Below are 26469 nucleotides of genomic sequence, written 5' to 3'. Positions count from 1 at the left end.
TTTCAAGGAGTGAGTAGACTAAAGAACTTGGAGAGACGAGTTGAAGAAAAAAAAATTACAGGGAGCGAACAGAAGAGTTTCTCGTTTGAATAACAATAACTAGTTAGCTTAGTGAATGGAAGAGCTTCGGGTACATGTATCGCTTGAAAACTCCATCAAAATTAAGCCTAGCGATGTGGGTGAAGTTCCTCACTGAACTTGAATTTTCTAAACCTAGGTTTGATAAGGTTCCATTCTTTAAACTTATATAAATACCGTAGATGACTGATTGAAGACCAATTTTGAATCTTGCCAAGGAGAAGTACTCAGGTTTCTTTATTTGTTGGCTCTAGTAACTCTGGTTGAGTCGCTTGAACTCACTTTTCTTGATACTGGAATTGGGCCTGGACGAGTCACAGTAATCCATTATTATCGCACAACTCTCAGGGTGTATTGTTCAAGCAACAAGGATGGGGGCGGGAGAGGGAGAATGGGGGTTTGTAAGGAGTGAGTGGACTGAGGTAGGGAAGAGGGAAAAGCAATGAGGGAGCATGAGTGAGGGTGGAGAGCTGGGTTGAGCCAACAGCAGGGGTGGGGGCAAAGTTGCAGGAAAGGTGTAAAACCCACCCCTAAACCAGGTCTAACTGACGTTGTATGATATTAGGTTTTGGTTTAGTAACCATGTATGCCTCGATGTTTTTGGCTTTATCGGTTGAGGATTCTAACCAATCTCCCAGTTCACTAATAGCGGATTCTAAAAAATCGATTGATTTAGCTATCTTCGGTCGTCAGGGTCCCTGACCAATGGATGATTCCGGTACTGGCAGGTTTCCACTATAATAGAGTGGTGTTTTTAGGGTCTGATGGGTGATTCCAGAACTAAGAATACCATACTTGTTACAGTAGCATTTAACCTCATGAGACTTAGATTTGTTGATAGTTGCATGATTAGATTTGAGTCATGCATTATGGACTATATGCACCTACTTGCATGTTTTCCCTCATTGGGCTCAGTGGAGCTCATTTTCGTGGAATTCCCCTTTTTCAGATGGCTTGGCTGGTTGTGAGGAACCAGAGTTGGTGGATGATGCAGCTTTGGACTTCATTACCGATAGCGACTATGCGGTGCAGGAGCTCGAAGTGCATGATCCTTCATGCATGTGCGACCAATGCGTGTTCCTGTGATGTGGCTTGACGGACTAGGCTGACTTTCTTTTGTGTTTATATATTACTTTTGACATGTAGTTAATTTGGAATACTTATACTTGTAATTACTTCGGAAAGGGATGTACAGTGTAACTACAAGTTGTTATATGAATAAAACATATTTAACACCTAGTAATTCTGCCTATAACTATCCATATTTATTATCTGTTTCTTTTCTGCTGCATTGATTGTTGTATTGTGATGAACTGTGAATAGGAGTACTGTACTTGCGATCCTGGTGGTTGTTGGATGTCTGTTGGCATCCGGTCATAAGTCATACCATCTCGGGCCAACCGGGGCGGGGTGTGACAAAAGGGGCTGGGGTGGGGTAGCAAGGAAGAAGGGGTTTAGGAGAGACGAGTTAAGGGAGACAAGTTGAAGAAAGGAGGTGTTGGGTTGTTTTCGTTTCCTTGATTGTAAGCGAAACAACCCCAGCCCCCAAGTTTATTTGGTATTTATAAATTTACGTAGATAAAAGCATCAGCTGCTGTGGTGGTGGCTCTCAGCTTCAAAGGACGACCAGGTGAGAAGAAGGTTACGGCAGTAGGGAGAATACTTTGAAGGAGATGAGGGGTGTTTAGGGTAGTGATGGAGAGTACTTGAAGGAGATGATGGACAGTACTTCGAAGCCAGTAGAAGCGGAAAATTGTCAATAGAGGAAGAATAGTTAAGGACAGCATTGTCAAGACACTTTTTCTTTTAACAGATTAGCATAAGGGGGTACGGGAATAATTGTTAGAAACACATGGGAGGTAATTAAGGCTTAGTATAGGAGAGGTCCATGTAATTTATTTTATTTTATTAATATTATTTAAAAAGCGTTTCAAATGTTTTTGGATTTACTCAGTGGTCTTGTCATTCCCTTATTGATGAATAATGGATTAGGTTTCATGGTGGTGGTTTTATTTAATGCTTGTAAGGCCTATTGTGGATGTTAGTATTATGGGAGAAAAAGTGTAATGAAATTTTATACCACTAGGGTTTATAGTTTACGTCTTTTGTAGTATCGTTTTTTAGTGCAATTAAGGATAACTTAAAGCTATCCTTTAAGATCACATCACTTGACATGATTTTGTTTGTTAGATTGTAATTTATATATTGTTTTTCTATATAAGAGAAGCTATGGTGAAACCCTAATTGCACAACACATGATTAAAGAAAGAGTTGAAGAGAGAAAAAGAGAGTATTTTTCTTCAAGCTTAGGATTAAGCCATTGGAGAGGGTGTATTTGACAGAAATCATATTTGAGTACTGCATTCTTTTGAACACACCATCAATGCATTCTAAGTAACCATGAATCCCCCAGTTATTAGTTTTAATGAATATGTGTTCATCAAAAACCTAGCTAGGCTGTAACATTTTTTTGGTTATGTATCGCTTTCGCTGCCATCCTTCACTCTGATGTATTCATATTTCTCTGTAATTAAGGTCATGTTGGCCCCATCTTGGGCCCCCACTATTTGAATGGCTACAAGCTTGTGCATCAATCGTTCAAGGAGTATAGACTAACACTCCCCTTGGAATATATTACCTTTAATATTGATGGTAACATGTGACCATGATATATAGCTTACACTTTTGTGAGGAGAAAATTTGTTGCCAGCAAGGTGAAAGAGGTGCAAATTCCTTATATGTCCTTATAGTCTCAGTCCTTTGTTTTAATGCTAATTGTGGAAGGGTTCACAAGTAAGGGTGTCAAAATGTAACCGGAATCGAATACCGAATCCAAAACCAAGCAAAAATAATCGAATCAAACCGGACCGAATTAATTTGGTTCGGATTTGGATCGACCAAGTAAGTTTTTTATTCAATTCGGTTCGGATATGGTTTTGATGCTAGAACCATCAGTCTAACCGAGACCGAACCTAAATGGCTAAATCCCTAATTTTTTTACGTTTGACAGTTGACCTTTAGCTTTAGGCTTTAGGGCTTTATTAGTTTATTCCTTCATTCCTTCGCCGAGACTCTTTATCTTCCAAGGTTTCAAGTTCCAACCTTTTACTATCTCTATTCTCTACGACTCTTCGTCTCTCCCAACTCCCAAATCACAAGCTCCAACTCTCAATTTGATTTGCAGTCTGTAAACTACATACTTACACAATAACACATACAACAGAGAATCACAAAAACATTTGGATCCAACAACATATAATGTTCATGAATGTGTTGTACGACAATTCCCTGAATACTAGATTCAAGAAAACCCACGACTATTCGGCTCAAAGATATACTCTTCTAGGTAGAGGAAGCTTAACTAGACTTCATATTCCTCGAAGTGTACAACAGCCAGCTAGATCTTTGCCTTACCATTGTTGAGGGAGAGATTCCTGCCACATGTCACCTGCAATAAATTTTTGTTGTTTAATTATGAATATATTTTTCTCCATTACAACCTTCACCATTCCTATCTTTTGCTCATAACTGAATTAAAATCGTATTAAGACCCAAATGGGAATCGTATTCTATAACCAAATTAGAATCGAAATCGAACCGAACCAAACCAAACAAGTTCGGATTTGGATCCAATTCTAGAATTGAATCGGTTCTCAGTTCAAATTTGGATTACATTATCACTTCATGGAACCGAACCGAATAACTGAAACCGAACCCATTGACACAAGTTCTGCGCCATGTAAAAGAAACCCTAAATCCCCGTTATTCAAAACAGGTAAACTTTTTGTATTATTTTATTGATTTATCTTCCAACGGTTTTTTGTGTTAATTTACCAATTTATCCCTAAATGATCATTTCAATGGTCTAATCAGTGAAGGTATTATGGTCAATCTGACTGACCCAAGTCCCCACCTCTTGAAAAAGATAAAACAGAGTCAAATAATAAAAATCCAGTACAGAGGTCCAGAGAATAGTTATTATTCATTTTTGTGGGCCCCACCAATGGAGGCAAGAAAAATCTTCCCAGGAAAGTGTCATTTTTTGTGTTGATAGGGACAACTACGTAATTACAGCACGAGTCGAGGAGAGGACTATTGTCATTGCCGGGTGTAAGATACAGAATCTACAGATGCATGTCATTGTCGATCTCTCCTGTCCCAGAATTCTTCATCGGTGCCACGTGCGAAATGTCTTTCTAACCATTGTGTGAATCTCTCTTCTCATTGGTTGGTATGATGCCCTTTAGTTCGATCAGCCTCTTCTCTCTCCGTCTATCACTATGTCACTCACTCCCGTAGTAATCTATCACTCTCTCTCTTGCTCGACAGCCTGTTAAATTTCAGAATTTTAGGGTTTTTGATCTTCTTTCTCTTTGTTAAACCATCATTTTGGTAATTATTGGGATAGATCAACTCGAGGTGTGTATCCTTTCTTTGAATCTATTTTCATGTAAACTGCGATTTTCTTTTTCAGTGTTTTTGTTTCTAATTTTCTTTAGTCGTAGATCTTTTCTAAGCTGAATTTGGCGTTTAGCTTTGTTCAAGTTCAGACATTGTTGATTGTTGTTTGAATCAGTGCTTCTACAGCTCTAGAAATGGATTACCTTGAATTCTCCTTAATTTCTCGGGGGTAGATTGCAGAATTTGTAGTATTTCCTAGTTACCAGTGTTCTCCTGAATTTGATTTCTCTTTATGAGTGCAATTGGGTTGAAAATTACTGATTTTTCAATAGAATTGTGGTGGATAAGTTGGCCTGCCTGTGTTAAAAATAAAAGCTTGTAACTAAGCTGATAATGCACTTCGTTAGAGCTAATGAGGGTTAATTGGAGAGGGGATGGTTGAAGCTCAAGGATGGTAAGTTATAGTTTCTCCGGGTATGTGCTCCTTATCCTTCTCTTGTACTTTTCCCCTTATTTTCGTTGTATTCGTACTTTACATTCTCTCCTAAAGGATGTTATATCCTACCCTGCCTAGCAATAAAAAGACCAGCAAGTCCAGGCAAATTGGGGTGCCTAATACCTTCCCCGGACCATAACTTGGCCCATACCCAGACCAATGGATCGATCAGTCCCCAAAGAGCATTTCATAAGTCATTATATTACAATTTCGGGTCCTAGACCCTCTTCTAGTGGCAACTCCTACATACATTCTTTTCACCTCTCTCTCCCTTTCCTCCCCCCCCCACCCAAAAAAAATAAGAGGGATAAGGTGGAGGACACGTGGCGACCCCCGCCATGTCATTGGCCTTACACCCCTCAGTCTCAAGTCTAAACCAATGTAGGTGAGTACGAGGTATGTATTCACACATAGGTATCGAAGGATCTTCTTTACAACTTGCCAATGAACTGTTCTTGGATTACTCTGATAACAGCTAACTATGACAACTGCGAAGCATATGTTTGGGCACATGCACATCATCGCGTACATTAAACTACCTACTGCAGCTACATAAGGTACTTTGGACATTTGGTTTCTTTTTTCATCAGTCTTAGGGCACTAGTCTAGGCTAAAAGTGCATGCCTTAGAGTGTCTATAGGTTTCGAGTTGCTCATATGGAATCGCTCCAAGATTTTCTTTATGTAAGTCTCTTGAGACAAACTAAGGAATCTCCTAGTGGGGTCCTCACAATCTTCACGCCCAATTCAAAGTTGGCCTCATTATGTCCTTCATCTAAAAAATAGAGGACAACCACTTTTTAGTGGCGACAATCATCTCAATGTCATTCCCAGCCAATAGGATGTCATCAACATACAAGGATAGGATAAGAAAACCTTCCTTGGACCGTTTCTCATACACTCAGTGGTCTTCTTCTATTGTTTCCAAAACCAATAGAGATAATGGCATAATAAAATCTAATGTACCACTGCCTAGACGATTGCTTAAGGCCATAGATGGAATGTTTGAGCTGGCAGACGCTGCGCTCTTGTCCCTTGACCTCAAACCCACTGGTGAGCCATAAAGATCTCCTCGTCTAGTTCTCCATTAAGAAAAGTAGTTTTAACATCCATTTGGTAGTGTTTCAAATCTAGTTTTACAACACAGAATAGTGGATTTGTACTATCGCTCGATCGTAAACGTAGCCTTCCTTATTGGGGGTGAATCACGTAAATCTTGTCTTATGCGTGTGTATTTCTCTTTCATTTTGCATTTTCTTCTGCAAATTGTCATTCTGGGCATTGTTTTCTTAACACGGGGACTTATAGAGATTGACAAGACCATTCCCACGTATTACTGTGAGGCGGATGTTGTTCGGAGCTTGTCGAGAGCTTTGTTTTGATAAGTATTTTGACCTATTTTTGTTTAGGTCCGAACCGGGTGCTTTTCAGGAGGGGGTATTTATTTACTTTTTCGGGTTAGGGTTTTCCAATACAATGTTGTTATCTCTTTGAGAGATGGGAGAGAGGGTTCTGTATTTTGCATCATAGATTAGTAGAATTGTACTATCACTCGGCCGTGGACGTAGGCTTCCTTCTTGGGGGGTGAACCACATCAATCTTACCTTGTACGTGTGTGTTTCTCTTTCATTTTGCATTTTCTTTTGCAAATCGCCATTTTGGGCCTTTTTTTCTTAACACGAGGATCTATGGAGATCGATGGGACCCTTGCCACATGTTACTGTGAGATTGGACGTTGTTCAAAGCTCGTCGAGAGCTTCGTTTTGATAAATATTTTGACCTATTTCGGTTCAAGTCCGAACTTGGTGTTTTTCAGGAGGGGGCATTTATGTACTTTGTAGGATTAAGGTTTTCCAATATAATGTTGTTATCTCTTTGAGAGATGGGAGAGAGGTTTTTTTGTTTTTTTTGTTTCACAGATTAGTGGATTCGTACTATCGCTTGGCCATGAACGTAGCCTTCCTTCTTGGGGGTGAACCAAGTAAATCTTGTCTTGTGCGTGTGTGTTTCTCTTTCATTTTTGTAAACAGCTTTGATATGAATGCTTGAGTGATTAGAATCGATCACCCAAGCCCCTTTATTTATATTAACTTGAAGTAAATCTGATCAAGTACAAATAGGAATAATAACACCTCAGTCCTAGTCCTACTAGGAATTCCTAATACAACTAGGAATGCCAGAATAGGACTCGATTGAGGGTAAAACAATAAAAATAAAATAAAAGAAAATAATCTAATCTGACTAGTACTACTCCTAACATGACTACGACTAATCCTAATCAGCTAGGATTAGTCCCCCTAGTAGGACTAATCCTAATCAAACTAGGACTGCTTACCCCAATCGTGTAAGCAGCCTATTTCAACACTCCCCCTCAAGTTGGAGCAAAGATGTCGATCATGCCCAACTTGACTACATTGGGATGAAACAATTTTTCAGACAATCCCTTGGTGAAGATATCAGCAAGTTGATCCGCAGATGTCACAAAGGGAATACAAATCAGCCCAGCTTCTAACTTCTCTTTGATGAAATGCCTATCCACCTCAACATGCTTGGTACGATCATGTTGTACTGGGTTGTGTGCTATGCTGATGGTAGCCTTGTTGTCGTAATACAGCATCATAGGAAGACGAATAGGAACACCAAGATCTTGTAGCAAACCTTTAAGCCATAGTAACTCACAAATACCTTGTGTCATAGCTCGAAACTAAGCTTCGGCACTAAAACGAGCAACCACATTTTGCTTCTTGCTACGCAATGTGACAAGATTTCCACCTACAAAGGAGCAATACCCAGAAATAGACTTCCGATCTGCAGAACCAGCCTAATCAGCATCAGTGTATGCTTCTATCCGTAGATAACCATGAGTAGACAAAAGAATTCCTTTTCCAGCAGCTGACTTCAAATAGTGCAAGATACGAAAAACAGCCTCCATATAAGAAGAGTAGGGATCATGCATAAACTGGCTCACAGTACTCACGGCGACAACAATGTTAGGACGCTTGTGTGAAAGATAAATCAGCTTCCCTACAAGTCTTTGGTACCGGCCTTTATCAACAGGCTCACCCTCTTTCTCCTTGAGTCGAACAGTAGGGTCCATAGGAGTATCTGAAGGATGACAGCCTAGCAACCCGGTCTCAGCCAATAAGTCTAGGACATACTTCCTTTGGGAGAGAAAAATGCCTTTAGAAGATCTGGCTACTCCAATCCCAAGAACGTATCGTAGTTTCCTTAGATCTTTAATCTCAAATTCTTATCTAAGGAAGGTCTTCAACCGTCTGATCTCATCACCATCATTGCCAGTAACCACTATATCATCAACGTAGACTATAAGAACAGTGAGTTTTTCACCAACCCTCTTTATAAAGAGTGTGTGATCAGCATTACTCTGCTTATAGCCCACATAAATCATGGCCTTGTGAAACCGGCCAAACCATGCTCGAAGTGACTGCTTCAAACCATAAAGTGCACGCTTCAGTCTACATACTTTTCCTTGGTTTCTATCACAAGAGAACCCTGGTGGAATGTCCATATACACCTCCTCATCAAGTGTTCCATTTAGGAAGGCATTTTTTACATCTAGCTGCTGCATATCCCATCTCAGGTTGACTGCACAAGATAATAACACACGAACAGTATTTAACTTTGCAACAGGTGCAAAAGTTTCCTGGTAATCAATGTCGTATGTCTGAGTGAACCCCTTGGCCACGAGTTGTGCCATATACCTATCCACAGTGCCATCCACCTTCTGTTTCACCACAAACACCCATTTACATCCAACGGTTTTCTTCCCAGGTGGAAGAACCACAAGCTCCCATGTGTTATTTTTCTTCAAGGCGTCCATTTCTTCCATCATAGCTGCCTTCCACTTTCCATCTGATAAAGCTTCCTGCCAATTGTTAGGAATACGAACAGAAGAAAGAGAGGAAACAAAGGCACGAAAGGATGGGGAAAGGGAATCATAAGAAACAACATGAGATATGGGATGCTGAGTGCAAGTTCTGACACCTTTGCGAAGAGCAATAGTTAAGTCAGGATCATTACCAGGTGGAGAGGCAGGTTCTGGATCCGGGTTCGGCAATTGGATGGGTACTGGAGCAACAGTTGATTGAACCTGCTTATGTTTCCTTGCATAGGTCTTCACATTACTAGCATCAATCCTCCTCTGAAATTCACTAATAGTCCTCTGGATAGGAGTCTGGACCGGGGTAGATTGCTCCCCCTGAATAGAAATGGTCTCCCCCTGTATAGGAACCTCTCCCCCTGACTCAGGGGGAGTACTAGGGGCAGGCCGAACTGGTTCAGACTCATGGTAAACAGACTGAAGTGGAGGTGGAGAGTCAATAGTCAGCACATCTTCACTAACACTCTCCCCCGGAAGAGGTGGGGACACATAATATGAAACATTTTCATGAAAAACAACATCCATGCTGACAAAAGTCCTGCGGGATGGAAGGTAGTAACATTTGTACCCCTTTTGGGTAGCAGAGTAACCCAAGAAAATGTAGCGGAGGCTATGTGGGTCAAGTTTACTAGGGGACCTTGTATCCCTAGCATAATAAACGCAGCCAAATACCTTAGGTGGGACTATAAAGGAAAAAGAGCCAAGTAATAGCTCAATAGGGGCTTTTGAAAGAAGAACCCGACTGGGCAGCCTATTAATTAAATAGGCTGCAGTAAGGACAACATCCCCCCAATAAAGGGAAGGGACATTGCGAGCAAACATAAGGGCCCTAGCCACCTCCAGGAGATGGCGGTTTTTTCTCTCAGCCACACCATTTTGGGCTGGAGTGTCGACACAGCTGGTCTGATGGAGGATTCCATGTGCAGTAAAGTATTTTTGGAACTGACCTTCCATATACTCTTTCCCATTGTCACTCCTCAAAATTTGAAGAGTAGCATTAAACTGGGTCTGAATCAGTTAATGAAAGTGTTGAAAACATAAAAAAAACTTCCCTCTTTGTGTGCATAAGGTATACCTAAGTGAACCTAGAATATCAGTCAATGAAAGTGACATACCACCGATGGCCAGTCAGGGAAGCTTTCCTACTAGGCCCCCACACATCAGTATGAACAATATGAAATAAGGAAGAGGATCTTTGATTAGAAATAGGATAAGTTGAATGCGTCTGTTTAGCCAAGACACAAGGCTCACAAAAAAATTCTTCCTTATTACAGTCTTTAACTAATGCTGGAATAAATTTGATAAAGTACCTAAGGGGGGATGGCCTAGTCTAGAGTGCCATTTATGTAAATCAGAAGAGAAAGATGCCGAAGGTAAAGCCTGAGTAGGATCGCCATCAAGCAGGTACAATCCGCCATGCACTTTACCTGATCCAATCGTCTTCTCCGAGTCCAGTTCCTGAAAAACACAGTGAGTGGGGAAAAAGGTCACTTTACAATTCAGGGATTTAGTGATACTGCTAATGGAAAGAAGGTTAGTTGTAAATTTGGGAATATGCAACACAAATGACAGTGTAAGGGAAGGAGAACAACCAATGGATCCTTTCCCTGAGATGGAGGAGAGGGACCCATCAGCAATTTTGACTTTATCCTTACCAGAGGCAGGAGAATATGTATTAAAAAGGCTAGAAGAACCTGTCATATGATCAGTAGCACCGGAGTCTATGATCCATGGAGTGGATACTACTGATGCACAATGACTAGCAAAAGAAATACTTGTACGGGCAAAGAAGGAACCTGAATTGGCAGCAGACGTAGTAGAAGCAGTTGATGTGTTCAACATACGACGCAAAGTCTGGAGTTCTTCCTGGGAGAAACCAATGTCAACAGTGGGAGTTGGAGCTACACTTTCAGTATGATTGGCTTTGCTTTTAGACCTAGCACGACCACGTTTGGCCTCAAAATCAGCTGGCTTCCCATGTAATTTCCAACACTGAGCCTTAGTGTGATATGGTTTGTGACAATGCTCACACTTAACAGGCTCTTTGGTAGTAGTAGTGGAAGCAGCAACACTATCATAAGAAGCAACAGGAGTGGGACCAGCAGTCTGTAAGGCTGATCTCTCAACTTTAGGAGTCATCATCATGGCAGCCCTTCGTGTCTCTTCACTGTGAACATAAGAAAAAGTCTCATCTAAAGTGGAGAAAGGAACCCGTCCAAGAACTTGCACCCGAATAGGGTCATAGTCATCATTGAGGCCAGCCAGAAAATCATAGACATGGAATTGGTCTACATAGGTGTGGTAGGCAGTAACATCAGCAGTAGTAGTAGGCTGGAATCGAGCATAATGATCCAATTGCTGCCATAAACACTTGAGGGCAGCATAGTATTTAGTAACAGACATCTCCTTCTGAGTAGTGGTTTGGAGTGTCTTCCTGATTTCATAAACCTGAGCACCACTTCCTGATCGACCATAAGTTCCCTTGACAGCAGTCCATATCTGAGTAGCAGTGTCAAGGAGGAGATATTGACTGGATAGATCAGTGGTCATAGAATTTAAAACAAATGACATCACCATAGCATCGTTAGCAGCCCATTTAGTACGGGCAACACCTTCAGCTGGTTGTTTGGTGGTGCCAGTAAGATAGCCAGTGAATCTCCTACCAGGCACAGTCAAGGATAGTGATCTGGCCCAGATTAAATAATTCGTACCATCAAGCTTGATGGCGGCATAGGGAAGGAAGTCATTCCTAGTCCGACCATCCCCTCCGTAAGTAGCGATGAGTTGTCTCGAATCTCCCATAGTTCAGTAGAAACCGATCCACAAATTTGAACAAAAAAATAAATCTTCAAAAAGCTGAATCGATCGAAGTATGGGTTTTGAAGTGGCAGCAATTGCAGCCGTCAGAATAGGTTGAAACTTGGATCGAATGCCCTGTAAGTGGTGGAGAATAAGCCTGAAAAAATTCAGAAAATTCTGATGATGCAATAAGAAACCCTAATAGGGCTGGTTACAGTATCAAGTGAAACCCTGGGTTTTGAAACTGTATGAGTTTCAGCCGTCAAAACAGACTGAAACAAGGATCGAGTATCTCCCTTGTCGTGGAGAAGATTCCCTCAAAAAATTGGCCCCTTTAGATGAGCCAATAAAAAGCCCTAAATTTTTTAAAAAATTTAGGTATATCTGAATGTAGGTAATTGTAGGTTCGAATCAGATGTGGATTGGATTCAGATCTGCAATCTGAAATATGTAAGGTGTAGATCAGCAAGTGCAGGGATCAATCTCCCAAAAAAAGCAAATCCGGCTTGAATAATGTAGCAGCTTGATCTCGAAAGGTTGGAGGAAACTGCGGCGGTTTGAATCACACCAGTGTTTGTATAATCTTCAGTGAGGTGTTATTGAGGGCAGCAGCTAATTCTTCATTGAATCACCTCAAAGATGCTGCCCTGAATAAAATAGAGAGTCCGAGAGAGTTGGAGAAGAAAACCAGAAAAAATCGAGGGGGAGGCTGCTCTTCAGATCAGAGATGGCTCTGATACCATGTAAACAGCTTTGATATGAATGTTTGAGTGATTAGAATCGATCACCCAAGCCCCTTTATTTATATTAACTTGAAGTAAATCTGATCAAGTACAAATAAGAATAATAACACCTCAGTCCTAGTCCTACTAGGAATTCCTTATACAACTAGGAATGCTAGAATAGGATTCGGCTGAGGGTAAAACAATAAAAATAAAAGAAAAGAAAAGAATCTAATCTGACTAGTACTACTCCTAACATGACTAGGACTAATCCTAATCAGCTAGGACTAGTAGAACTAATCCTAATCAAACTAGGACTGCTTACCCCAATCGTGCAAACAGCCTATTTCAACTTTGCATTGTCTTCTACAAATTGCCATTTTGGGCGGTGTTTTCTTAATACGAGGACCTATGGAGATCGACGGGACCATTGCCATGTGTTACTGTGAGATTGGACGTTGTTCAGAGCTCGAAAATTACATAAATGGGAATTTGCAAAACCCATATCGGGTCTTACTTTAGTTGTACTGTGATAATTCCTTGTAAATTATTCGCCAGTAGACAAGAAATTTTATATGAGAAATGTATATGCTTAGCTTCCGCTCTTTCTACTACTTTGATGTATTGTAAAGTTATAAAGAATGTTTTTGTTAATTTCTCATGATTTTGCTTCTAAAGTAAGAATGAATAGTATTTTCCTTTGGCCTTACGGTCAGCACTCGTGAGGGTGGCACCTTTCCTTTGTCTCGGGACTAGGGCATTACGGCCAACTTGGGGAGACCTTGATGATCTCTAATTATAAAGCCAATACCACCTTTAGAAATTTTTAGGCTTTGAGTTGCATCACTGTTGATCGAAAAGAAGCCGAATGGAGGAGGCTTCCAAGATGACTTGAGCTGAGTTTTTTTTTTTTTTTTTGGGGGGGGGGGGGGGGGAAGAAGTGGCGGAGACTGTCGAACTCTTCTTGTTAGCATTTTGAAACTCCTCATAAGCTTTCACAGCAGCTGAGATAATTTCCATAGGCAACCAATGATGATGTTTGAAGTGGTTATCATTCCTTGTGATCTATATCCGCCAGCAAATAAAAGAGTATATACAAGAGATTTCTCGATCTCTTTTCTTATCCCCTGTTCAAAAAGAAGCCAGACTATTGAGCCAAAGATGAAGCTTTGGACATCAGTTTGAGAAACCATAAAGGCCAAAGGGCATCTGAACCAAACTGCTTTAGAGAAGGGGCAGCCTACCAAGATGTGGTCGGCTGATTCATTGTCGAAGCCACAGTGAGGGTAGGAGGGATCAATAGGGATTTGCCGATGAAGTAGTGCTTTGCCTGTTGCCAAAACTGCAGCACATGCTCTCCAGAGAAAGTGTCTAATCTTGGGGAGGGGAGGGCATTTCCAAACAAATCACTACTCAGTTTTTCTCTAGATTTCTTATTCAATCTATGATGGGCAATAGGTATATTTGACTAGAAAAAGATTTGACCTTTTTTTTTAGGAAATTGAAACTTCATCCTAGGTTCAAAGAGTTTTCTGTGGAAAGTTCTAATAGGGGGGCATGCTACAAAAGATCGGCTTTGCAGGTTTATGTCAATGGATTACCGATGTCCTTTTTGCCAATTTGAATGTGAATCTCTGTGGCATGTTCTTTTTTCATGCTCTCTAACTCACTCCAAGTATGTTTTTGCCTAGGATGTTCGGCCCATATTGTCAGTTTCAGCCATTACTATGTACTTTATAAGGATTACTAGGAATAAATTGGTATTTCAGCATCAAGCCCCTTCAACACTACTCATGCTTCATCTTATACATATTTGGACTGCTAACCATGTCTCTCTATCTTTAACTGTCTCCTCTCTAACTCATTTTTCGTTATGTGAACCATTGTCATTACAACAATATCAAGCACTACCATCTGATCAGAACTCTATACTTATAGGTGACGGATATGTTGATTCATCTTCTTCATGCTGTGGGTGGGCTGCGGTATTACTCTCCCATTACAAGTTTCACTTTGCTTCGTTGAGTTGTGGTTTTTCAGGGAACATGTTGGCATTACAAGCCAGAAGCATCATGTAAGGTTTGCACCATGCCGTGGAACAAGGACTAAAGCAAATAAAGGTTAGGATAGATATTGCTGAGCTAAACACAAGGTTAATGCAGGAACCAGAAAGGCTGGCCATTTGAACTTTTTGATGTTCTACCCTAATACTATGACTCAAGCTAAAGCTTTTGTTGTATGTAAAGATGATAAGTTAATCTCTGTTGCCTCTAGGGCTGCTGCTAGGCCTGCAATGCTCGATAAATTATTGTTAATTCTTTATCATGATGTAGATACGTTATTGTTTAATTGAACTTCTTTTCTATAAAAATAAGGGTAACAAGAAGTTGGGAGAGGATTTGATGCAGGAGAATCTGGATCAGGCCGACCCAACTTGTGCACTACCTGGAACCGACCCAAATCCAGTTTGCGTGTCCAGATGGGAATGAACCAGATCCAAATATGATTTTATTCTGATAGATATTTAGGATTTTATTATTGGGATAATTATGTAAGGAGATCTTTTAATTTGGGTAGAATTCATAGGATGAGTTTTAGTAAGTTTTAAATTGTCTTAGAGTAGTTATTTCCTTTTTAAAGTCTTATTTTTCTTATTTATATGGTTGTAACCAATGTATTGAACAGATTATTGAAGAATGAATTGAGTTTGCGGTTGTGTGTGTGTGCACTCTCCTCTTCCCCCCCTTTGTTGCATTTTCTCACGGTTTCTTCTCTTCCCTCCCCCTGCAATTCTGATTTCTTTCTAGCTTTTTCCTTTCTCCTTTGTGGTCCTCCATTAGGATTCCCTGACACTTTTCACTGTTCTGGATGAGCAGTGAAATGTGAGGGAGTGTGCAAAAGTGATCCACATACTGGCATTGCGGGAATCTTTTTCCCCCAAAAAGTAATATCTAGAATAAAGTTTGGATTTAGAAGTTTGAATTAAATTTCTTGTCTAATATTTGTCTAGAAAAAAGAAAAAGAGAAATAAATCCAAAAAGAGCCTTAGAAAATTCCCTTCGAGAGTTGCGATGAAACGCAATAACTCTTACCATTCTACATATTGGTCATATTGGTCATATTGGCAACAATTGTATCATAGCCCATACTCTACACCATTGGGGTGTGCCTTCATAGAGTGCCAGACTATACCTCCAGGTGATGGGTTGACCAAGCTGGGTCTAATGGGTTTCATAACTGGTCTATCAAAGGTTTCTGAACCTCTTGTCTAGTAAAGTTTCTCATCCTCAATATATGCAGTATTATTATGAACCAAACTAATTTAAAAAAAAAAATTGTCTGGTTTAGTCTCATAACTCAGAAAGGTAACAGAGTGTGTAACTAAAGAGCTCGAACTGTAGGACAGAAGAAAAAAAACAATTCTGATTTCATTAGGGCTGTATCGAGATTACAAAAGCAACATTTGGCTTATGTACAATTATACAATGCCCAAGGATTGCAACACTCACTATGCTGTCACCCCCAATGAAAGAAAATCACTATAGGTCAAGAATATCTCAGTTTGCAGGAATCTCATTACCTTCTTTGGGATGATGTCAACTCTTCTAAATCCTTAATAGCTTGGCTGATGGCATGGACAACCATTTTCTTTATCTATATTCCGTGATAAGGATAAAATGCAAAAATCAGTAACACAAAATATACAACAAAGCAATCTGTGCTATATAGTACATAGGTCTTCATATAAAATATTACCTCGAGTTTATCTTCTCTTGCCTTGTGATTCTTGGGAAGTTGTCTAAACTCATCAGCCAACCGGAAGCACTCACCAACGTTTTCAGGTGAGACAAAGTCCATTGCAACCTTAATGCATGACTGAGTTGAGGAGCAGAAGAAGAATCAGAAGAATGACGTCTAAGAAGAAATTGAATGGAGCTGAAGATCAAAGTACAGTTGTGAAACCATTTAAAAGGAAATAGCTTATATTAAAACCTTGAGATTTCTGACTTGATGAGGACATCCAGCAGGAATAAATACAGCTTCTCCAACTCTTTGTGCAAAAGTCCATGGTTCAACACCTAAAAATATTTAAAGAACATCTTTTAGGTTCCAAGCATGGAAATGAATTAGTAAAAATTGAGAAAATAAATGTGGCATACTAACCATATTCTTCCTTCAGCTTCCTTTTGTGTGCGGATGTCAAATAAAAACTTTGGTCATGAATCGGATGAGCAACCTAAGAGAAACATAATTAACATATTATAACTTTTGATAATTATAAATAAAGTAGTATCATTGTAGGTTCAGTTTACATGGATAAACTGTTTTATCCTACCTGCTGCACTGGAGAGCAGTATGTGTGCCTAAATTCATGTGAATACTTTCTAAGGTAAGCCTGCAGCTTATCGACATCTTTTCTGCGGAAAATGTCCCACAAAGCACCACCAGTTTCATGGTTTCCTCCCAAGGGAAACCCAGGAAAATTAGATTCATCATTCTCCTCATCGGTTACAAGTTCACATGATTGAAATATAGCAAGATGCTCCCTTTCATCTTGTGCTCTATGCTTCCTCTTCAGTTTTTCAATCAAGGAGCGCTGCTCATCACTCAGTGTTACTTCTCCAGTGTGTGTCAAAATATTCACCTACACCAACGGAAAAGTTTGAAGAACAAAAGTTATAAGATACCCAACATCAATGCTTCCCAACAAAGACCAAGTATTTAAGCTAGATATTTCTGAATATTCTTAAAATATTAATAGATCAAGACCGTTCAACTGTTATGGTTCCATCTAATCTTGTATGTGGAAACTCTAATGTCTATTACAGCTATTTTCTACCACACACACATTATCAACAACAAACTGTACTTTTGTCTAGCCCTGTTGGAAATATGTGTGCTGTGTGAGATGGCACACATACACATGACAATAGCCAAAAGTCCTAGCTGCGCCCAGTTATTGCACTTCAATTCATCAATTTTGGAGAAATGCCTAACATCCCTATTTTTAAGTTGAAATAAAGGGTCTTGACTGACACTGGTTTAACCAATGACTTTACAAGATTTTGGAAATATGTGTGCTGTGTGAGATGGCACATATACACATGACAATAGCCAAAAGTCCTAGCTGCACCCAGTTATTGCACTTCAATTCATCAATTTTGGAGAAATGCCTAACATCCCTATTTTTAAGTTGAAATAAAGGGTCTTGACTGACACTGGTTTAACCATGACTTTACAAGATTTTGGAGTATGAATCTAGCCCTTCCTCACTAAGAGCAATTTTAAGCCATTAAACACCATCTACACCCCACCCCGAAAAACAAAAAAAAACAAAAAAAACTTGGAGAAATAAGCTGTCACAACAGAAACTAAACCATATTACAATTTGAGCTGTCAAATAGGCAAACACTTTAAAAACAAGGTATCCGAAATTTGACTTGACCAACACAAACAGGCTCTAAAGTTTATATGCACATTTTGCCAAATGCAGGCACTGAACCTCATATACCATAAAACAAGTGATAGGGGAAGAGGAAATGATGCGAAAGAAGCAGAAAAATCGAAATCATAAATGACACAAATACAGGTGAGTTGGGGCCTATATTCACTATCAGACAGCATTACCGCATCTGACATATCGCAGTGAAGCTTAGTTACAGAATCCCCTCTTCCAAGCTCTTCACGAATTCCATAAGCAATATATGTTTTTGGCCCCAAATCTGGCTTTAGGCTATCCTGTGGTAGCTTCACAGCAAGATTAAGCAAACCAGCCCTAGGATCTGTGTATTCATGAAATGGCAATGCCCTGATGAATTCATAACAATGGCGGGGCAAAAGATTCTCAAATGTATCAGATGGGGGCCAGTCCTTCAGCTTGAGCATCTCCGGCCAGGAATTATGATATGTTCTCCCCTCAGAATACCCTTTGAAAAATTCATAAGTGCTAATCTCAACCTGTACATGAAAAAAGTCGATGCTTTGAATTAATAACATGTGAAGTTGACTCCTGACACCCAACAAAATATACAAACAACACAAGGAAACTTTGCATTGAGGCTTCAGATGGATTCTGCAAACATAAGAAATAAGTTGAAGAATGTGTTCACAACTCTCCAAGCATGAGCCATATGCAAGTGTCATATTCAACTGTATTTTTTGAATCAGACCAGATTTCTACCTAAGGTCTTCTCTGTAAAATAACACACTTTGGTTTTTCCAACAGAGAAGGTGGGGGAAGGGTAGATAAAAGGAATGAGGGAGAGAGAGACAGCATGGAGAAGAGGAAATACTGGATTTTATCACTATCCCATCTCAAAAACCAGGATCTATTGAGACCGAGATCGACAGTCCCTGCCCTGCTCATCTAGAGAAATCACTCACTTTACCCTTTTTTTTCCCCTTTCCAGAGGGGGGGGGATATCCAGTGTCCTAACTTGAACCACGAGGTTTCACCCACCCATATGCCCAAGAGATATAACTATTTAAACAGTTAAAACTGATACCATCAGCTCTACTTCTTGGAGGCAGTTCTAAATTATCCCAACATGTATAAGAAACAAATTTTATCCACAAATATTCCTATGCCAATGGCAATCGAGGTAACACAATACTAACCTCGCAATTAACCAAGCAGTCAATAGGCTTCACTTCATACAACTTTGAACCAGTCTCCATGTCTATATTGTTGCATAATGCACGCCACATAACCATTGGTTCCCAACTTAAACCAGACGTCCGTTCAAGCACATTGCGAACAATGACTGGTTCACCATTAGCCCAATGTCTCTGAAAGCCCAATAGTCCTTCCTCTGTTAGGGTATCTTCAGAAGATGGACAATACAAGTTATTATCACTCGCATCTTTTCTAAAAGCAGCTGTCCTTATATTTTCTTTTGTTCTGCTATTACAATGTTGCTTTAATTGGTATCGTTCAACATCAAAACTCCTTACCACTTCTTCAACTTTAACGTGTAAGTCAAAAACCCAAAATTTTGGAAGGATTCTCTTAAGCTCCAAACTATGATAACCACAACCACCCAATTCCTTTGGAGGACAAGGAACAAATCCATCAGAATTGACTTCCCATTCTATTAACGGTTTGAGAGAAACCAAAGGCACCATCATAACACCGGAACCAGGAAGAGGATCTCCACCATGGATGTATTCAGTACCTTTATTTGAATAATGAAATATTAATTCCTCAGCACCTCCCAAAAGGGCCCCTTCACGAATCTCCCGGCAACAACTAAGACAAATTTCATAAGGACAGTTCACACAGCTTCTGTGAAGATCCACAATTGAGGTTGCGCAGTTGTTACTGCTCGGAGCAGAATAACAAATCAATTACCAGGACAGTAATATGGAGATCAGAAAGCATGAAGTTTTTTTTTTTTTTTTTTTTTTTGGGGGGGAGAAGAAGAAGATGCCTACCAGTAGACACGCTCATCAATGTAACATTTTGTTTGTGGTAGATCAATTTCAGATGATGATATTCCTGTTCAAGTACATGCCACTTTACCGCTTAAAAGAATTGTCAAAGCAATGAGTAAAATAACAATAGCAACAATAGTAATAGTAGTAATAGAAGTGAAATGAAAACTGAAGATGAAAAATTAATACCTTGCAATCTGGCCTCAATCTCCATCTCCTCAGCTTGTTCTTCAAGTATTTTTTTAAGGAAGGGTTGAAGGGAACGGATCAAATATTGTGTACACTGGATCTTCTCTCGCCTAGTGAATTCCCTAATTGAACTCTGCAGTTTACATGTATGAGCATAGGTTTGACATACCTTCTTAGAAAAAAAAATTCTTCTTTTGGCATCAACACAATGAAAACTGACCTTCAACATTGCACTTGAACGCAAGCATGTGGTGCAGTTACAGTTTCCACAACAGAATGGGCAGGCCTTAGCAATTTCTTCCGCTGAGATTTGAGGATACCTGTTTGAAGAGTAAGAAAATGATAAAAACATGAGCTGTGGAATAATGCTGAAAAGTTTTAAATAGAAAACTCTCATAAAAGGAGGAAAAGAAAACAGACCATTGTTTGATACATCTGATACAATATAGCTTCTCTTCACACTTGGAGCATCGAACAACAATTTGTCTATCACGTCTCTCACACTGATGGCATCTGTTGTCACCCTGTGCTTTTTCCGTCTCCTGAAGAGATTCCTAAAAGCATGAAAAAGGAAAATCCTTCAGTGACAAAGAAAAATTGCATTGTAATAAAAGAAATAAGAGAAACACAGTGGGAAGTCATGATTCAAAGTGAGTGCTTGCCTTTGGATTCCTTGCCGTGCATCTGGCAGAACTATCTTTATCACCAACAAAGACTGTAACAGAGGAAGAAGATGAGAAAGATGTTGATGCAGAACAAGATGAGACAACCCTAGGCTCAATCTTTTGTTTTCCGTCCTTTGAACTTCTTAATTTTTTCACCCCATATAAATCTTTAATGCCTTTCATTCTCTTCTTAATCAAAGTAAGCTCCTCTTCCTGGCACCCATCACCCAGAAATTTTCTCTTATTTGAGACATTCTTCCTCCGAGAATTTCCCTCTGTAACTAGCTCCAGGTCTGAAGGTCCGATTCCTTGATTTGTCACCCTTCTTTCAACAGAAGCTTTGGCCTCTACCCATGAGAATCTTTCATATCCCCTTTGTTGTTTTTCAACTAGTCTTTTCCTATCTCCATTCTCCAGGAGTTTTAGAGTTGTTCTCTTCTTCAGACGCTCAGCAACATTTGAGAATTGTCGCATTCCCTTCAGTTCCTTTATTATTCCACTGGGTTGGCTGAAACATGATTCCTTTCCACCAAACACTGCCATCATCACTGGAGGGGCAGAGAGAGATGTGTTACCCAGTATTGTAGTAGTGCCTGGAACAGGGTTATGTTTTCAGTTTTCACTAGATTTATGAGCCTTTCAGTCCATGTAGCATCATACCTTTATTAGTGGAAATGGATTTGAAAAAGGATATTCAAACTTTTCACTGCAAAAAATATGGCAAAAAGAAAAACTTTTTATCTAGTATATGGTTTTGACAATCCAGAATATTGACTTCAAGAACGAAGCCAACAGCCATCATGAGCATAATTAATGTCCAATACAACATAATGTCACATGCATTTTAGTTTAAGCCAATGAAATTGCCATTGAGACATAAATAATGAATTTAAGCAAATACATGAATATTAGCGATGACTTGATCAAATACAATCACACATATATTTATGCTTAATTTTGTTCTGCATTACCCATTTTAAACGCAAAAACTACTTGCAGCATAATTAATGTCCAATACAAAATAATGTCACATGCTTTTTAGTTTAAGCCAACGAAGTTGCTATTGAGACATAAATAATGAATTTAAGCAAATAAATGAATATTAAGGATGACTTGATCAAATGGAATACATTTAAGCTTATTCTATTCTGCATTCCCCACTTAATAAACAATTATACACCAACTATTATATAAGTTACCCTTAATGTCATCAACTTAAGGATCCCAACCGTTGCATTTCAACATCCTTTCTCTTTAAAAAATATGGTACAGGATACACAGAAGTAACAAAATTATGCGATGACATTTCTTCATATGGAGGATATATAAGTGGCCCCTAATTGATTGCTGAAGAAATTCTTCTTTTTTTTTGGTAAAAATTGCTGAAGAAATTCAATATCATAAATAATGTGAAAGATAAACTAGGAAGAAATCTTCCTGGATTGGGTGCCATGTGCGATTAATGAAAATGCATTAATGTTAATGCTACGGTTGCAAACTACTATGAGAGCAAATACACTTGGACTAACATTTTACAGGATACAGGTCTTCCATAGACCAGGTACAACCAAACTTCTTTTAAACAGGAAGCAGTGCAGATTCTAGACATTAGCAGGGTTGATAATCACCCAGGAATTTTCTCAACCACTTGCCCCTGTTGGTGTATCTTATGTTTTTAAATGAGCTTTGTTAAGAATATTCAACTTTTCAGCTTACAAGCATTGAAAATGAGCAACCTTCTTAGGTGGTAGGAAACTCTACGCTACCCAAATTTCTAGTGTTGTATGGCCCTGAGTTCTTGAATCCTCTTGGCAGCAATTTTGCGAGAGTCAGCCTTAAACTATGTCACATGGGTCTAAATGCAGTCAGAAATATCAAGGGTTAGACTCAGAAAAGCACAAAAAGCAGGACTCAAAGGGGAAGGGGGGCTATGAAACAACTTTCAAAATTTTAAAATGTTTTAAAAACTGTTTTGATATCATATTATTGTGTAAATGATTCTATAAGTTAGTCAATCAGATTAAGAAAACATACGTGTATATACATATTTTTATAGTTTTCAGATATACACGTATACCTTTTTTTTCTTCAGGAATCCCATTGCCCCCTCCCCCACCCCCAGCTTCCTCTACAAAGCGATTACAAAGACTTTGACCAATAAATTAAGCCATATCTACCTGAAAAACCATTATTCAGAGAAATAAGGAGCCTTTATTAAAGGCAAAGGCATCACTGGAAATACTGGTCTAACTTCAGAACTTACTGTTGAATTGAACTGGAAGGTGAAAAGGAGCATTCTCAATAGCCTAGCTTTCAAGGATACTAGCCTAAGACCTGTATTATTACTTTTAATATTGAATTTACCTTTGTTCCCACAATTTTGTAGTGCATTTCACCTCTAATGTATCGATCTTGTAGTGGGATAGGACATGGTTCATTAAGTTTATTTTATCCAACCAAAAACATGAAGATCCATTTGAAAAAAAATAAAATATTTGGAATTATAAGTTATATTGGCTCTGGATTAGAGCCAGAGATGAGGTACATTGACTCAATAAGTAATAAATTTTGCATCAACTTAAAAACTAACAAGTTCAATTATGGGTTGAGTTTGATCTCCTGTGATGCATTAGTGGAGCTCAATCAACTGAACTAAATTACCAATTCATTAATCAGCCATTTTTAAAGTTTCAGTGTTGTTATTTCTTCAATTTTGTTACACTGCTAGATATGTGGGAGCTAGAAAAGTGAATAACACACTCGTAGAAAAACCTTTTTAACGGAATAACCCAATAAACTATTAAAATCTTCAATAATATAAAAATCATACACAATGGAAACAAAAGCCATGAATGAATCAAATGAAGGAAAGAGAAAATGAGACAAATAAGAGTGAGGAATGCAGAGCAGACATTGGATGTCCATAGCCAAGGAGCTTATCCATAGAAATCAGCTAATCCACCTTCTAATGTGCAGAGAAGACATTCATTACAGATGATATAAACTCATAATCAATAACTGATCATAAAAGTAAGAATTACATCAGAGAACCTCGCAATAACTATTGTAGAATTGAACGCGTCAACTCACCCTCACAACAACAAACATAATCCGTAAATCATCCGTCCGAGAAACCCTCAAATTCTTTAAAAAAAAAGCGCTCAAAAGATTAAAACAATCAAAATTTGAAGAATGAGATGAATAAAAATACCTTCCAGATCAGAATTTAACGGAAAGCACGAAGAAAATTGATGGAAGCTCCGACGACGAGAGATGAACGAAGGGATGAAGAAACAGTAACTGAAGTCAATAATAAAGACTTGAATTTGGAGTCTTATTAGCTCTCTGACTGAAACCAAATCAGTAAAATATGAGCTTCAATTCTTCATTCCTTTTCCCTGTATATATAAAAAAGGACAAATTCGTACTTATCTGACTAGTAACGTGGTCCAATGATGAAACGGAAATAAGAATCTATTTCAAAATTTCAATTTCATACCTATAGTACGTCAGGTAAAGATTCTGCCTAACGTCTGTTTGATAAAATCTGGGTAGTTTAGGAAGTTCCGGTAGGTCACCGTTACAGGAGATCAAAGCTCTTGTCAACGTCAACAGATATGACAAATTTTTTTCTTAATCTTTCTTTCGTAGCAGCTGCGTTGAGAAAGAACTAAAAGAAGACTTTGGATCCTCTGCACGGTCAGAAGATGCCAAGTCTCATTTTTTTAACTTCCATAAATACATCTTTACATGGCTCACACATGCAGATGGATTCAACTCAGTAAGGAAGAGACAAAAGGCCACTATGTGTGGTGTCATGGTTTTAGTGTACGGGATCGGATAAGGTATCCTTGAGATTCGAAATCGATATCGATATATACCCATTTGTATTGGCTGTATCGGACATTTTTGCCCTCAAAGGTACTAACTGTTGCTAACTGTTGCTATCGGAATCTGGCTTGATGACATGGACGACCTACAAAAGGGAAAGGGTACTGAAGAAATTCGGAGCGAACTCTAAAGGGAACTCTCTTATACCTAAGTCAGACCCATGTAACAGTAAATTTATAGAGGGAGTACAGAAATAGCACTAAGTTACAGTAAAAGTGAAGTTCCCTGTACCTGGGTAATAAAGGAGGGGTAGCTACAGGAGCAGTTGTGGATTCCTCGTGTCAATTAGATATCCCTGTGTGCGTAACAAAGTGGAGATCGTCTTTTACTTGACTTGGGGAACGTGTCTTGTAGTGGGGGTTGGCTGCTACCTGGAGCTCAAGTTCTACCAAGGTTGTGAATCGCTCATTCATCTCGGTCCATTTTGATCGGTCATGGACCTCATTCATCTCGGTCCATTCTCGTAATGCCCTGCATTTTCATTTTAATATTTTAATATTAAGTTAGAATTTTTTATTAATTTAGTGCCATTAGAATTGTTTAATAGTATTTTATTGCAATGGAGAAATATTTTAATGTTATTTCTTGTATGGCAATATTATAATAATAAGTGTGAGAAGTGTTTTGAATATTATATTCATATTTAATGCAAAATGGAACTATATATAGTATTAATTATTATAATATTGATTTAATCATATTTCATTTGTATGATTTTTTAATGATTTAAATGAATTTATCTGATTTATTTGAATTAATATATATTAAGTCAATAGTTAAGCTTCAACCAAAAAAAGTGAATAGTGAAGCATGAGGTGACATGTTTAGTAGTAGTCATGACTAGTTAAGACTACTTATCATTAGTTAAGTTAGATAAAAATTTCTTGTACCCCTTGGTACTTGCGCGAATGTCATGTCAACCCCACGATTTGAAACTAGGGTGTAACTGTGGGGGGGGGGGGGGGGGGGGGGGGGGGGGGGGGGGGGGGGGGGGGGGGGGGGGGGGGGGGGGGGGGGGGGGGGGGGGGGGGGGGGGGGGGGGGGGGGGGGGGAAGTAACGGGCGGTTCGGGCCGATTTTGGTTCGGGCTTTTTTGGTTTCGGTGTGACTTTTATAGAAATCGAAACCAAACCATTAAGAAATATTCAGTTTCGGTGCGGTTTCGATTTCGGTGCGGTTTGGTTTCGTGTCGGTTTCGATTTATAATAGCGGGTTGATATCGGTTTGGTACTGGAATTTTATATAACTAGTAAGGTCCGGTTAGTGCTAATTTTTCTTCTCTTTCTCTTTTAAGTACATAAAATATTTCAAATACAATGCATCTTTGTATCCTATGGCCTATGGATACGATTGGTTGGGTAATCACTAACAAAAGATATGAGATAAAGTGAGAAACTATCACAACACATTTAGGGGGCAATGGGGCATTAGGCATTTACTAATTTACTCATTTATCGGGTTAGGTCGGTTCGGTTCGAGTTCGGGCTACCGGTGCACCGTCGGGCTAGCTAAAACCAAACCAAACCGTTTGCCTTTCTGGATCCACAAACCGAACCCAAACCATTAAGAGTTCGGTCCAGTGTGGTCCGGGCTCATTCGGGCTGATTTGGGCCGGTTTCATCGGTTCGGGTTGGGTATTGACACCCTAATTTGAACAAACTACATATACCACCCCCACTTGTACGTAGTAATATTAGGTTGGTCCTATTATAAAAAAAAAAAAAAAATATTAGGTTGGTCCACCCCGTTAGTTGATTCCTGATGATGTCATCATGTTAGATTTTATTAAATGACCAAATTACCCTTGAAAAAGGTTTTATTTACCATTTTACCTTCTATGCAAAAACCCCAAATTGCAAGGCTTGGTAAGTTACAGTGTATTCTCTGCAAAACCT

At 39.2% G+C, this 26469-nt stretch overlaps 1 protein-coding gene across 2 annotated transcripts; it reads right to left on the bottom strand.

Annotated features, from left to right (window-relative positions):
* Positions 1-15802: 15802 nt before the first annotated feature.
* LOC122644562 (lysine-specific demethylase JMJ25-like) lies at positions 15803-23931 on the bottom strand. 2 transcript variants are annotated; one of them, XM_043837940.1, is made up of 13 exons: positions 23896-23931; positions 20682-21232; positions 20440-20573; positions 20240-20339; positions 20020-20152; positions 19831-19894; positions 19015-19717; positions 18025-18354; positions 16733-17041; positions 16561-16633; positions 16390-16475; positions 16153-16272; positions 15803-16050 (listed from the first exon to the last, which is right to left on the bottom strand). In XM_043837940.1, the coding sequence occupies exons 2-13, from the start codon at positions 21228-21230 to the stop codon at positions 15973-15975; spliced, it is 2679 nt and encodes an 892-aa protein (XP_043693875.1). In that variant the 5' UTR covers positions 21231-21232; positions 23896-23931; the 3' UTR covers positions 15803-15972. The 2 variants fall into 2 exon arrangements, with proteins under 2 accessions (XP_043693875.1, XP_043693874.1); XM_043837939.1 differs by having other exon boundaries at positions 20682-21277; positions 23896-23901.
* Positions 23932-26469: the final 2538 nt, after the last annotated feature.

This window comes from Telopea speciosissima, chromosome 11 (genome assembly GCF_018873765.1).
Source record: "Telopea speciosissima isolate NSW1024214 ecotype Mountain lineage chromosome 11, Tspe_v1, whole genome shotgun sequence".
Lineage (NCBI taxonomy): Eukaryota > Viridiplantae > Streptophyta > Magnoliopsida > Proteales > Proteaceae > Telopea > Telopea speciosissima.
Note: the sequence above shows the minus strand (reverse complement) of the source record. Positions and strands in the feature narration are given on the sequence as shown.